The 15,414-nt window shown below is 47.0% G+C and overlaps 1 protein-coding gene across 11 annotated transcripts in view; it reads left to right on the top strand.

Annotated features, from left to right (window-relative positions):
- The window catches only part of Fry (FRY microtubule binding protein), a 394,540-nt gene that overhangs the window by 343,392 nt on the left and 35,734 nt on the right, over window positions 1-15,414 (top strand). For 8 of the 11 annotated variants that reach the window (XM_087578221.1, XM_087578220.1, XM_087578216.1 and 5 more), the window contains 4 exon segments: window positions 2,166-2,345; window positions 4,688-4,849; window positions 8,373-8,447; window positions 12,401-12,571. In XM_087578221.1, the coding sequence (XP_087434347.1) occupies window positions 2,166-2,345; window positions 4,688-4,849; window positions 8,373-8,447; window positions 12,401-12,571 (588 nt within the window). 11 annotated transcript variants of the gene reach the window in all.

Genomic DNA, 15,414 nt, shown 5'->3' with positions numbered 1-15,414 from the left:
AAAATTTACACACACACACACACACACACACACACACACACACACACACACACCAACCAGGGTCTGGGCCACAATGTCAGCCAATAGACCGGGAGGTGTCCTTTGGACCTGACTCAGAGGCTTGGCTCTTCTTTCCCTTGGCCAGCCTCCGCCCAGCAGATCACGGGGTCAGCAAATACCCAGAGACCGCCCGCCTCTTTAAAGCCCTCCCTGAGACTACATCAGAAAACAAATGAATGTCTAGAACCTGGAAGCTATGTGCAACCACACAGATGGAAGGGAGGCCATATTCCACGTCCCTGGGGTCAGTGTATCCCACACGCAACGGTGAGGCGTCTTTCTCTGGCCTGTGGCTTCTTAACCCTGTCTTCAAAGGAATGGACCTAGTGCATCCCAGATGTCAAGGGCAAACACTGGAATTCTTTTCGTATAGTATACATCTTAGACAGTGTTTTCTAGAAATTATTGAATGTAAATTTAATTTCTAAAGTATTTTTTCCTCCACCTCATTTTTCCAGAGCTAATGGGAGTTGGGTCCTCAGCGTGCATTCATTCACGGGTTAGTCATGCTCACAGGAAGCAGGGGCAGTTGAGAGCACAGGGCCTGTTTCCTTCAGGTACTAAGATGCTCACCTTGGAGAGATGCCTCACGGGTTAAGAGCACTGGCAGCTCTAGCAGAAAACCCTGGTTCAATTCCAGCACCCACATGGTGGCTTATAACTGCCTGCAGTCCTGTGCCAGAGGGATCCAGTGCCTTTCTCTGGCATCCAAAGGTTCAAGCACATGGTACATATAAAATAATACAGGTATATGTACACACACACACACACACACACACACACACACACACACACACACACACAAATATCCATATACAAAAATTATAAAGACATCTTTTTGCTTTTTGGGTTTTTGAGACAAGGTTTCTCTGGGTAGCCCTGGGTATCCTAGAACTCACTCTGTAGACCAGGCTGGCCTCAAACTCAGAGATCCACCTGCCTCTGCTTCCTGCGTTCTGGGATTAAAGGCATGTGCCACCACCACCACCACCACCACCATCACCACCACCACCACCACCATCACCACCACCACCACCACCATCACCACCACCACCACCACCATCACCACCACCACCACCACCATCACCACCACCACCACCATCACCAGGCTGTAAATAAATTGTTTAAAAAAAAAAACCATTAAAGTCATCTAAGCAAGGTAGAGAGGAGTCTGCTGAATTTCAGGGACCAAATTATTGGAAGGTGTGGCAGGGGTGGGGATGACATGGGAGGGAAGGGACGGGGAGCGCCCCTCTCCCCGTGTCAGGAGAACATGACGTAAGGTGGAAAGAGTATTCCCAGTGAAAGACAGAGCAGCAGCGAGACCCAAAGAAGCAGGAAGACAGGACCCTAGAGAAGGTGAATTCTGCCCATGAATGATCAGTGGTCTTACCATGCATGTGAGCTTTTCTCTTTTTATCAACATAAGGATGCTTGCAGGCTGGAGAGGTGGCTCAGTGGTTAAGGGCACTGACTGCCCTTCCAGAGGTCCTGAGTTCAAATCCCAGCAACCACATGGTGGCTCACAACCATCTGTAATGAGGTCTGATGCCCTCTTCTGGTGTGTCTGAAGACAGCAACAGTGTACTTATACATAAAATAAATAGATTTTTTTTTTAAAAAAATAATAACACCTTGCAATTTTTAACCAAGTCAGTGTTCTCGACAGGTGGGTCACGGCCCCTTAGGAGGGGTGAAGGGCCCTTTCACAGGGCCACCTGAGGCCATCAGAAAACACAGATGTTTACATTACGACTCATAACAGTAGCATGATTACAGTTATGAAGTAGCAATGAGAATAATTTTGGTTTTTGGGGGTTACCACACATGAGGAACTATTAAAGGGCCCCAGCACTGGACAGTTTGAGAACCGCTGATTTATGTGACTTCAACACGGACACAACAGATCCGTATTATTAACTTACTTCCTCCATGTGGTTCCTTTGGCTTATAAACGCTCTTTGTATCTCACCAGTCATTTCCTTGCTACACACTTTACGTTGTTAAGCTGGTGAATTCTGACTGCTCTCGAGATTACTCGGTGTGAGCATTGACTCTGAAAACATGGATTTAACCTTTAACCCTTGGCCGTTTCTCGCCAACAGAGCATTCACTGGAGGGAAGCGTTGAACATCTTGAAGCTGGTCGTTTCTCGGTCAGCCAGCCTGGTATTGCCTTCCTACCAGCACAGTGACCTCTCCAAGATAGAACTCCACCGGGTGTGGACCAGCGCCTCGAAGGAACTGCCGGGCAAGACCCTGGATTTCCACTTTGACATCTCAGAGGTCCTGACCCACTGTGACCTTTTCTGTGAACTGTAGCCCGAGTTTATGATGCCAGTAGCCTAGAGGGAGGAAGACATCTGAAGCCTAAATTAGGTTCTGTCCCTTTAAGAATGAGTGGGTATGGGGCTGTCAATTAAATTCTTATTAGAAATGGAAACCACAGGCTGGAGATGGCTCAGTGGGTAAGGACGCTTGCCTTCCAGGCACAAGGACTAGAGTTCAAATTCCCAGCATCCATGTGAAAAGCGTGACATAGTTAGCCATGTATGTCCGTAATCCCACCACTGTAGGGTGGAAAAAGGCAGGCACTGAGAGCTCACAGGGCAGGCTAGACAGAACATGACTTTGCAGTGCAGTGAGAGACCCTGTCTCTAGAAAATAGGTGGAAAAAGAGAAAAGACCCTTCCGTCCTGTGTCCTGCTCTGGCTGCCACTGGGCTACATGTAGGCACACACTCCTGTCTGTGGATCACACAAACAAATGACAGAGACACAGGCAGGGGCTGGGAGGGGATGAGAGAGGGGAGGGGTGAGTAAGTGAGGGGAGAGAAGGGGATGAATAAGGGAGGGAAGGGGATGAATAAGGGAGGGAAGGGGATGAATGAGGGAGGGGAGGGGTGAATGAGGGAGGGGAGGGGTGAATGAGGGAGGGGAGGGGTGAGGGAGGGAGGGGAGGGGTGAGGGAGGGAGGGGAGGGGTGAGGGAGGGAGGGGAGGGGTGAGGGAGGGAGGGGAGGGGTGAGGGAGGGAGGGGAGGGGTGAGGAAGGGAGGGGAGGGGTGAGGAAGGGAGGGGAGGGAGAGATTGATTTCTTCGTTGCCCTTTTCTGAGTTCAAGATGTGACACCTGTATCATACAGTTAGTATGAAAATGATAGTAAGATAGTCAGCAGCCATATTTAACTTTTTTCTGGGGTTAGGGGTAGGACTATTTTTCAGCCTTTAACTTGAATTTGTTTTGATCCAAAGATGTAGAGAAAGCATTAGCTAGTTAATCTAAATCCTTCAGCTCACAGGAGCCCAGACCTGCTCTAGACCAGTAGGACCCTAGGAGCTAGATACAGATGGTCCCAGTCAGTTTCTGCCATGTCAAGGATCTCCGGTTGAGACCTTGTTGGAGGCAGAATGTAAAAGGTGCTCTCCTGCCTGGCCACATACTGTGGGAGTTCCAGAAAGTGACCTTTATGAAGTATTATTAAGAATACTTTGGCTGGGGCTGGAGAGATGGCTCAGTGGTTAGGAGCACTGTCTGCTCTTCCAGAGGTCCTGAGTTCAATTCCCAGCAACCACATGGTGGCTCACAACCATCTGTAATCAGACCTGGTGCCCTCTTCTGGCCTTCAGGCGTACATGCAGGCAGAAAGCTGTATGATGTATACATAATAAATAAATGTTTAAAAAAAATGCAAACATCTTAAAAAAAAAAAGAATACTTTGGCTGGGGTTGGGGATTTAGCTCAGTGGTAGAGCACTTGCCTAGCAAGCGCAAGGCCCTGGGTTTGATCCTTGGCTCCAGAAAAAAAAAAAAAGAAAGAAAGAAAGAAAAAGAAACATGAAAGAATACTTTGGCCATGATCTCATCTGTTTGAATAATAATTTAGATAAAATTGTCAATAACTGAGAGTACATAAAGATTGATGACTAGAGATTGGAGAGAAGGAAATTAATTTTAATCTTTTATTATAAGACATTATTTCAAAACGGAGCTGAATGGTAATTGCAGCACACAGGAAACAGGCTTCAACCCAAAGCCAGCATGGTCTAGGGAACAAGTTCAAGCCAGGCAGACCAGAGCTACAGAGACAGACAGACAGACAGACAGACAGACAGACAGACAAGGGTGGCAGTGAGAAGAGCAAGAGACGAGGGAAAGAAAATGAGTCTTTCAAGCTTGAATATCTGAAAACTGGCTTAGCCTTCTTCACTTTGCTTCAGTCTTCAGTCACTAGAGTCTAAAGCATTATTTATGAGGCCGTTGCCTTGGCTTCTTGCTGACGAGGAAAGTGGGGAGATATCTTTGTGGCTCAGAACATGTACTGAACACCAGGAAAACAAGCCAGCATGCAACACTGAGTTTTTCTGTGTCCGGTCAAGTTCTAATCACCTGACCAGTTTTTTGTCTCATCTTTTTCAAGATGGGGTTTCTCTGTGTGTAGCCCTGGCTGTCCTGGAACTCACTCTGTAGACCAGGCTGGCCTTACAGAGATCCTGCCTCTGCCTCCCGAGTGTGGGCCACCTCACCCGGCTTCCACACGATCGCTTTCTCATTACTTCTGCGCTGAGCAGTTCCTTGTACGGTAGAAGTGTAGAGGTGGGATCATAACCTCTGCATCATTCTTTCTCCAGACTCCGATCATTGGGAGACGGTATGATGAACTCCAGAATTCCTCCGGACGGGATGGGAAACCTAGGGCCATGGCTGTCACCCGGAGTGCATCCTCCACCTCCTCAGGCTCTAACTCCAATGTCCTTGTTCCTGTGAGCTGGAAAAGACCCCAGTATTCTCAGGTATAGCTCCTTATGTGAAACTAATTCACCAGCACCCCAGTAACGTTGCCACCTAGACCCCGACCCTTCCAGCAATGGGTCTCAGAGTCAACCCTTTTATCTGTGAACAGGGCATTGGCTGTTCTGGCCTCTTCTCTCACTGGCTCTACCTCTCTTAGGATTTGCAAACAATACCTGCTCTGGTCTCCCTTTCCCATGGCAGCCTTCCAGTGTGGAAAGCACTTCTGACCCTTGCCCCCAGGCCATGTCCTAGTACCATGTCCCATAAAGAGAAGTCTGGGCCGCACACTTGAAGAACCTTCTAGACATTCTCCTCCGAGCATAAACTTTAAGCATAGTTGACATCAGCACACCAAACTTTGTGAGGAGAGCAGAAGCAACCAGGAGAATTCTCTGTGTCATCACAGCGTGGGCCTGGGTACGGCCTGTGGGTAACTGTCATGGTATTGATGCCCCATGGCTGTCAGGTAAAGCTTCTGCATTATTCTGAAGTATTTTAGTGGCATGTGCCAGACACCCACTGGAAAGTTATTTTAAGTGGAAAAGGGATTTATTACACCATCCATGTTAGTGTTGTGTAAAAGAGTCAAAGTACCTGAGGGGCTGGATTAATGGAGGTTGGCTCATGTGTGAGGCTCTGGTGGTTCACAGTCACTTGGACCTGTGGCTGGGCCTGTGGCAGCACAGAACGTCGTGATGGAACTTTACGTTGGAGGAGGCTCATTCGTCAGTAGCTAGGAAGCAAAGGGAAAGAGAAGGGCCGGGAGTCCTGCTGCCTCCTCCTCCTACAGCCCACCCCCAATAATCTAGCTTCCTCCCACTAGGCTCCACCCCCTGTGGTCCGCCATGTCCTAGTAGCACTGCAGCTGCTGACCAAGCCTTAGCGCATGGGCTTTTGATAAAAATTGAAGATCAGGATGGTAGCAGCATTTGTCTTGGCTGCGAACACAGCTGCAGCCCAGGGCCCTGACGTTAGGATCCAGAGCCTTGGATTCCCTCTCCTTCTTACTGCCCCACCTCCCTTCTTCCCTTCCCTTCCCTTCCCTTCCCTTCCCTTCCCTTCCCTTCCCTTCCCTTCCCTTCCCTTCCCTTCCCTTCCCAAGTTCATGACCCCTGCTTGTCCCCTTCGATAGCTCTATTCTCAGAGACACTCTAGGGATCTATGGCAAACTCTAATGGTTCCAAATTTTTATGGTTTTGGGTTCTGATGATTTTATGCTGGAGACCCACCCTTCTCTGACATCCACAGTAGTTCTGGAAGAGGGGCTTTTGGTTAGAGTGATTTGTTTTTATGGTGCAGTACTTACAGAAGCCAGAAGAGGGCATCAGATCCCCTGAACTGAACTTACAGATGGTTGCGATGTGGGTGCTGGGAATTGAACCCAGGTCCTCTGCAAGAGCAAAAAGTGCTCTTAACTGCTGAGCCGTCTCTCCAGCCCAGAGAGGAGACCTTTCCAGGATAGAAAGCAAGCCTGGGTTATCAGAAGCAGGCTAGGTAGGTACTGGGCAAGGCCAACTGTGTCTGTCTGCACACCACAAAGCGCAACACCGTCTCCAGGACTGGAAGCCCATCACAGAGCCTAGTGGCACACTACAATGGCCGATGATCACAGTCATGGTGAGGGAAGAGATTAGAAAGTTCTGCCCTGGAGTTGGGGATTTAGCCCAGTGGTAGGTCCCCAGCTCCAAAAAAAAAAAGTTCCTCCCCGTACCTTGTTCCATTGATTTCAGAATTAATGAAACTAAGACCTAGGGAGATAAATATCTGAGAAATCTGCCATCCTTCAGAATGAGAGCTGCAGCGAACCAAGTTCCATAAAGAAAGAAAATCTTCAGCCGGGAGTAGTGGTGCATAGCTTTAATCCCAGAGAGACAGAAGCAGGCAGATCTGTGAGTTCGAGGACAGCCTGGTCTACGTAATGAGTTCCAGGATGGCCCAGGTGACTGAGAGAGACCCTGGCTCAAAAAAAGGAGGAGGGGAGGAGGAAGAAGATCTCAGGGTGAATAGCACCCTCTAGAAGTTTCCATCTGTAAAAGCAAAAGCCGAAAAGGGGATTCGCAGGGTGGTTTTGTGACCGGTTCTTAAGTGCATCAACACCTCTAGGTTCACACTATCTCTTGGTTCCAGAAGAGACGCTGTACATATGAGGCTGAAAACGAATGTTCTGGAGGAAAAACAAAGAGATTTAAATCTACTTCCTTTTAACTTTACTATGCCTTATGAGTAACTGAACACTTTCAGTCTACAGACAGTAAGAATGTTACCTCATTGGAGACAGAGAAGTCTGGTTCTATAACAAAATAGATTTATTTCTGATGGAAGGAAAGCTAAGCCTCCCTGAAACTAAAAGTTCCCACAGACAGGACAAGATCTCAAGGGAACTCTTGGATGGCTATGGGAAGGCCTAGAAGTTGATTTCCCTGAGCAAAACAGGTTTGCCCTGCACAGTTCAAACATGGAGAGGACCTTGTTTTTGGTTAACAGTCACTTGAAAATAAATACATAATATCTATTTTATTATCGTGAGCTGAAGAGATGGCTCAGCAGTTAAGAGCACCGATTGCTACAGAGGCCCTGGGTTCAGTTCCCACGTGGCAGCTCACAACCATCTGTAACTCCAGTTTCGGGGGAATCTGACGCCCTCTTCTGGCCTCTGCAGGCATTGCACACATATGGTGCACATGCATTCATGCAGACAAAACACTCTTACCACTAAAATAAAAAGTGTTTTAATAAATAAATTAAATAAATAAATAAGGAGGTCTGCCTCTGTGCTAAGAACATTTGTGTAGCCTGCCTTGCAGCCCTGGATTTACTCCTCAGTACCACAAACAAGTTAATTTTTCATTTTTAAAACTAAAACTCGATTCATTTATTTGATGGACTGTGCCACATTGCATACCCACCACATCACATATGCGGAGGTGACAGGAGAACTTGTGGAGTCGGTTCTCTCCTTCTACCATGTAGGTTCCGGGGATGCTGCTCAGGTAAGCCAGGATTGACAGCAGTTGTCTTTACCAGCTGAGCTTTCTAGCCAGCCCTAATAGGCTCAGCTTTGCATAACTATGCTGTATGGTCTATGTCACCAGAGAGGAAGGAACCTGATCAACAAAATGCCTCAGGAAGATCAGATTACAAACAAACCCAGACGCCATTTTCTTCATTAGTCATCAGACTAATGGACCCAGCCCACTGTGGGTGGAGCCATCCCTGGGCTGGTGGTCTTGAGTTCTATAAGCAAGCCAGTAAGCAGCACCCCTCCGTGACCTCCATATCAGCTCCTGCCTCCAGGTTCCTCCCTTTCTTGGGTTTCTGTCCTGACTTCCTCCAGTGATGGATTATGATCTGGAAATCCTCCCCGACTTGATTTTAGTCATGCCGTTTCCCAGAAGCAATAAAAAAAATTCTAGCTAAAGCAACCACCATTCACTTTCGGTGGCCAGGACCTGTATGTCTGAGGGCAGATTTGCACATGGGACCCCAGAATGAAAACCCTCCCTGTGCTTTCTCGTTTTCCAGAAAAGAACAAAAGAGAAGCTGGTGCACGTCCTCTCTCTGTGCGGCCAGGAAGTCGGACTAAGCAAAAACCCGTCTGTAAGTTCTCTCCCGCACCTCAGTTATTTTGGCATCATATTGCTTTTGCTTTTGGTCTTTTCTGTCACTGATGGTGAAGATTCTAGTATGACTGACACGTCCGATAGGCGCCATCTGCATTCAGCACCTTCTCACACCGTTATCCCAGAGACAAGGAAGACTTCCCTGCTGTTTGCCATCAGAAACAGCTGTATTCAGACCTTTATTATCTTTGCAAACATGCCCAGACTGTATTACCACATACGCGATAGTGTCTGTCACACTGCCATCTGGGACGAGCCTTCCTCTCAGTCCTCGTGGATACAGTTTTGCTCACCACACACTCATCCTATTAAAGAATCACCATTTTGCTTACCTAAAATAACACGCAAATAATCATGTATCGGCTGAAGTTTGCTCACAATGTGACATCTGCTCACCACTCACAGCACAGTAGCAAAACAATAAAACGTTACACAGACCTATCAAAATGGTGCTGTGTAAGTTTCCGCTGGTGTTACAGGTGGAAAAGAAAATGCCCTCGAGCTTTTAGAGGGACAGATAGATAACTGCCAGAAAGCAAACTTCTGAAATAGAAAATTCAAATTATGTATGGTGAGCATATTCTTAGAGGGCCTGGAAATGTGTCTCTGTGTGTGTGTGTGTGTGTGTGTGTGTGTGTGTGTGTGTGTGTGTGTATGCATTTATTTTTTTTTCCTTTTTTTTTTTTTTCGGAGCTGGGGACCGAACCCAGGGCCTTGCACTTGCTAGGCAAGCGCTCTACCACTGAGCTAAATCCCCAACCCCTTGAGCATGCATTTATGTGTGTGCATGTGTGTCTGTGTGAGTGCGTGCGTGCGTGTGTGTGTGTGTGTGTGTGTATGCATGTATTGTGTGCATGTGTGTGTAGATTATGGTATCTTTATGCTTAAGTTTAAAAGGAAATAGGGAACTGAGAAATTTAGAATCATCAAGCACATTTCTCTGCGGAGCTGTTTTAATGCCCCAGACTATGTCTATTCCATACAAGCAGGTGAGACATTGGAGACCCATGAAAACCTGCCAGCCTGCCAACGGATTTTTCCCTCAGCTGGGAAAGGGTTTCTGTTTAAGTCACCTTTGTAGTGTGACTTTGTTATCAGAGGGCTGCTCTGGTGGCTTTGTTCCATGCAGCATGGCACGCAGTGGAGAGAAACCATTTTTGAATGGCTGACCAGGGCCGTTTCATACTGGTGTTGGGAGCAGCTAAATCCACACAGGCACGCTTCCGTATACTTTCTGGCCATGATGTTTGCCTGGATTGTATGGCTGTCATTTAAGCAGCACTCACCAGGAAAGGTGCCTCCGTGGAGGTAATCGGACCAGGCCGATGGCTCTACCACCCTCCACTTCATGTGTCTTGCACACTCCTCGAGGTCCATGTGTACGTCACATCGCATGGCAAACGGGAAGCGTTCCCTATCTGCAGCACCCAGGAACGGGCGCTTCCAGCCTCAGCGGATTTTAGATTGGGGTGGATTGGGGTAGACGTGACCCAGTGATCATGCTTCAAAATCTAGACTTCTCTAAAATCTGCAAACATGGAAATTTCATCTTTCCAAGTTTCAGTTTTGCCAGTGGGGGGTGGCGGCAGCTCATGCCTTTAATCCCAGCACTGGGGAGGCGGAGGCAGGTGGGTTCTGTGAGTTCCAGGCCAGCCTACTCTAGAGCATGAGTTCCAAAACAGCCAGGGCTACACAAAGAGAAACCCTGCGTGTGTGTGTGTGTGTGTGTGTGTGTGTGTGTGTGTGTGTGTGTGTGGTTGAGGGATGGGGGGCAGAAGGGGTTTGCAGATGTAAGCCAGATGTGGTGGCACATGCCTTTAATCCCAGCACGTGGGAGGCAAAGGCGGGAGGATCTCTGTGAGTTTAAGGCCAACCTGGTCTGCATAATGACTTCCAGGAAAGCTAGAATTATAAAGAAAAACCCTGTCTTGGTAAGTTATTTAATAATGAAAGTTGAGATTTAAAACATTAAGATTTGGGGTTTTCATATCTGAGATGCCCAATCTGTGCCATCCACAACACAGGGCTCTCTTTATACACTAGAAAAAGGAAAAGAGGTGAAATGTTCACACTCGTTCATTCTTTTTACCTTAGAAAGATATTTGTTATATTTCTGTTCTTATAATGTCTTGCCCACTTTAAAGGATCAAGAGAACATTATAATGGTTATGTAAAGTGTCAACACAGACTATATAGCTCTCCCCTCAAAAGAGTTAAGACAGCTTCTATTTAAGCCTTTGAGCCACATTTTAGTGGCCATGGCCTGGGAACACAGATTCAAGTTTACCTGACTGATGTGTCCACCATGGAATGTTTCCTAGTGAGAACTTAGGACATTTATCAGATGCATTGTGGGAGACTGAAGGCAGGTATGTGACCAACCCCAAAAGGGGAAATCCCTTCTGCTGGATTCTTACCTTGGATTAGTAGCAGCCAGAGGCCTGCTAAGAATATATTCCAAATGTTTGACTTATTAATCAAATAGGTGTTTGATCAGACTCAAGGGTGAACAAAGAATGGGCCTTAGGAGGACTAAAAATAGCCGGGCTGTGGCGGCTCACACCTTTAATCCTAGCACTAGGGAGACAGAAGCTGGTGGATCTCCGTATTTGAGGCCAGCCTGGTCTATAGATCTAGTCCCAAGACAACCAGGTCTACAGAGAGAGACCCTCTTCCAAAAAACCAAAACAAAACAAAACAAAAAACAAGAAAAACAATAACAACAAAGACTAAAAGTACTCCAAGATGATTTTAGGTCTGGATCGGCACCATTCCAACTCTCCACAATAACGAGGTTCTGATTGTTTTATTCATCATTGTGGTGTCTTCACCCCTAGCCCCGGGGACTTTAGTTCACAACAGAAAGCTTTTAGTGTCATATCTATATTCAATAGAGACTGACTATTGAAACCTTTGCTGTTTATTGGTTCTTCAGGGTTCTATTAAGTCGGGCATGGCAGCTTATACTGTAAACCTCAGGAGGCTGAGGCCACATAGTGAGTCCAGGGCAGCCTGCAAGACAGAATGAGACCTTCTTCTTCCCAAAAACAAAAACAGACCCCACCAACCATCGTTTGAAGGTCTATTGAAAGGTCTCAGTAGCGGGGTGTGGGGGCACCCAGTGCTTGGTGTTTATGCCTTCCTTTCCTTTCTGATCTTTCTGAGTTTTGAACCCAGACACTCTACGATGCCAGTGCCCCGCCGCATGAGCCTGTGTTAATCCCAGCACTTGGGAGGCAGAGGCAAGCTTATCTCTGTGTTTATGGACACCCTCCTCTCCACAGAGCATTCCAGGCCAACTGGAACACCCAGGGAGACCCGCCTCAAAAAGTCAATTAATTAATTAATTAAAAATAGAATGTCTAACTAAAAAGAACCTACGCATAAAAAGTTGGCTTCTCTTTCTTAATCCTTCCCAATTCCTGGTTTGTCTTTCAAAGGGTTAAATCCTTTGCTCCTGTGGTTATCTTTCCAATGTATCTTGACGTCATCCTTTGAATATTATTTATATACATTTGACCTGCGAAGGTATATGATTTCTAACCTCAGTCGGCGCAAGAAGAGTGGGAAATTTTAGCTGCTTCAGTTTGTGAACACATGCTTAATTGTTTTACACACACACACACACACACACACACACACACACACACACACACACGGTAAGTAGTGTCCCACCATCCCCACTAAGAGATAGCCAGCTGCTTTCAACTCTAGCATGCTTTTGTAGTGTGTGAACTCCAGTGTTTGCAGCGAGTTTAATCCAAAGGCACCTGTCCAACATAAATAATAAGAGAACATTCTAAAAATACCCACTTAAGGAATTAGGTGTGTACTGGAGACACAGTTGTCCAGGGAACCAATGGCCATCAGTCACTGCACAAACAACAGAGGACTGTAAGATTCTCAAAAGAGACTTCTTTTGATCCCTAGGTGATTTTTTCCTCGTGTGGAGACCTGGATCTGCCGGAGCATCAGACGAGCCTGGTGTCGTCCGAGGACGGCACCCGGGAGCAGGAGAACATGGATGACGCCAACAGCGAGCAGCAGTTCAGAGTCTTCAGGGACTTCGACTTCCTGGACGTGGAACTGGAGGACGGGGAGGTACGGTGTCTCCTCTGTCACAGTCAAACGCTCGCTTGGCTTGAAACAGTGTTGCTCTCTCCGCTGCTGACCACTTGGCCTGGCTAATGAAACAATGTTGCTTTCTCCGCTGACCACTTTCTGTAGCAACTTCTCTAGTTAGGAAGCTGTAAACTCCGTTTTGAATCAAGTTCTGCAAAGAATAGCTGCTTCACTGTTGCACAGATCACCCCGCCCTTCCTGTCTGAGCCTGAAGCAAAAGTTGCCAACTTATTTCTAAATGGCAGAGATGTGAATCGTAATGACTACACAGACTGTGTGTGTAGTCTGAGGGAGAATTTCTTTTTTTTTTTTTTTTTTTTTTTTTTTTTAATCACAGGAACGCATCATTTCTAAGCCTGTTCACTGGGACCTGGGCAAAATATGCTAACAATTTCATTTCTAACGTAAAGTTGATGTGATTCAGTCACTTCAAAGCCCGGGTTGCCACCCCATGAGATCAGAGCCCTCGGGCTCCTGCATTCCTGTGCCATGTTTAATGAAATCATTAGTGCTTAGAATGGAATATAAAACGTGGGACAGAGATCTGCTGTCTTACCCCTGCTTCGGGGCTGGTTGGTGGTCAGCATTCCAGACATCTGGGGCAGCCGAATTCAAGTCATGGCAGGCGTGTGCAGATCCGTCTGTTTAGAATGGCAAGAATGAGACCCGTTTTTGCTCTCTGTGGACCTGGGAGGAGGGAGAAAACCATCTGCCATTGTACAGCTCAGGGCATGTTGTCTGGGAGAGGCAGTGCCTTCCCTCCAGGGAATGAAAACCCAAGATTGCCTCTTCTAATGCTGCCTTGGTCAATGCCCATTTATTGGAATGCACTCTCCCTTCCAGCTCCAGTCCTTACAGCTAAAGGCCCAAAGCAAACGTTGATCATAGCCTGCCGTAGGTAGGCGCCTCCTAACCGTAACTGAGATCTGATGGGAAAATGACAGTCTGAGTGGCTGACAGAAGGAATGTGACTTCTGGTAAACCCACTCACTCATGTCTAGTTGAGGCCCAAAGTGCTGGCTTCTGTTGTCCACCCAGGGCCATGTTTGCCTCCAAGCTGAAGAGATGAGAGCACTCAGCACATTGGGTAACCCCAAACCTAAGAGTGTCAAAGCACTGGCTGAGGCTCGCCCTGTTGGTCAGTGGTAGAGCATTTGCCTGCTATACTCAAGGCCCTGGAGTTGTATCTCCATTGCTACCTCCCCACCCCTCCCCCACAGAAGATAGTAAGAGAAAAGAAGTACTTCCCCATATTGTGATAGTCACCTTCGACCTCAGCACTGGGGAGGCAGAGACCGGCTGATCTCTGAGTTCGAGGTCAGCCTGGTGTTCCGGGACAGCCAGGGCTGCATAGTAAGACCCTGTCTCAAGAAACGAAAAAGAAAAAGAAAAAAAAGTACTGACCCCCAGGCAAGCTTCAAATGAACACCTGCCTAATTTTCCTCTTAAACTGTTCTTAAACCTATTAAGAGGATTGCAGGGGGTTTGCTAACCACGGTTAGTGACCAAGAAGGAATTCACTAAATGCAGCAAAGAAGCTATTCTTAGATTAGGGTTCAAGGACAGCACCCTCTGCTTTCTAGACGTTAAAGGCATCCTTCTGTCTCTGATCCAGGACAGTATTACACAGAGCATCCTGGAAGGCAATCAGACATAATTCCAGAACTGCTGGCTCAGTGGCAGAATATTTATCTAACAAATCTAACAGGCTTGACTACCTGGCTATCTCAGCCCTGAGAAAAACAAAACAAAACAAACAAACAAACAAAACTGACGCTTTCGGGGACAGTAAATGATAAATACCAGAACCTGTCTGTCATTAGCCAACAGCAACTGACAACTGAAGATCACCTCAGGGACTTTATCATCTAAGGTTGAGATGTTAGAGAGCTGGAGAGGTGGCTCAGCAGGTAACAGCACCAACTTCCCTTCTTAAAGACCTGGGTCTGGTTCCCAGCACCCACCTGGTAGCTCACAGCCATCTGTGACTCCAGTTCCCAGGGATAGGGCGCCCTCTTCCGGCTTCTGCGGGCACTGCATGTGAATGGTGTACACCGATCCATGCAGGCAAAGCACTCCATACACAAAAAAAGAAATCAGTACTCTCAAAGATTAATATTTGTATAAGGAGCTCAAGAAAATAAGAAAAATTGGTCTAAGCAAAGTAGTGAAAAGAGCAAACACTTTTGTAATCCCAGGGACTCGAAGGCAGGTGGCTCAAGAGACCCAGGGTTCAAAATTAGGCTAGTCAACACAGATAGCCTCTGTTTCAGAAATAAAGAAGAATCCCCCATTGAGGATGCTTTGCAGTTCTGAACTAAAATAAAACAGGAGACACTGAGAGGTCGAGAGCACAGTAGCATGGAAACATTTGAACTTGAGTCTTCCTGAATGTCAGGTCTGCCCCTTGGGCCCATGGGTATAATCAAAACTCCAGGGCTGGAGAGATGGCTCAGCGGTTAAGAGCACTGACTGCTCTTCCAGAGGTCATGAGTTCAGATCCCAGCAACCACATCGTGGTTTACAACCATCTGTATGGGATCTTATGCCCACTTCTGGTGTGTCTGAAGATAGCTACAGTGTACTCATATGCATTGAATAAAAAATACGTCTTAAAAAAAAAACAAAACTTCCTGTGGACCTAGCATGAGGGGTCAAATGTCCTGTGCAGGCCACATGGCACAGTGTCATGCATGCAGCTGGCATTCTCTCTGCTAGTCACTGGATAATCCCATCAGTGGCCAATAGCTCGTGTTGAAGCCAGTGATATAAGCATACTCTGGCTTCTTCGTCAAAACATGGCTGCCAAAACAGAAACAAAG

The sequence above is a fragment of the Rattus norvegicus genome, chromosome 12 (genome assembly GCF_021556685.1).
Source record: "Rattus norvegicus strain SHRSP/BbbUtx chromosome 12, alternate assembly SHRSP_T2T, whole genome shotgun sequence".
Classification (NCBI taxonomy): Eukaryota; Metazoa; Chordata; class Mammalia; order Rodentia; family Muridae; genus Rattus; species Rattus norvegicus.
The sequence above is the reverse complement of the archived record's forward strand: the minus strand, read 5'-3'. Positions and strand labels throughout refer to the sequence as shown.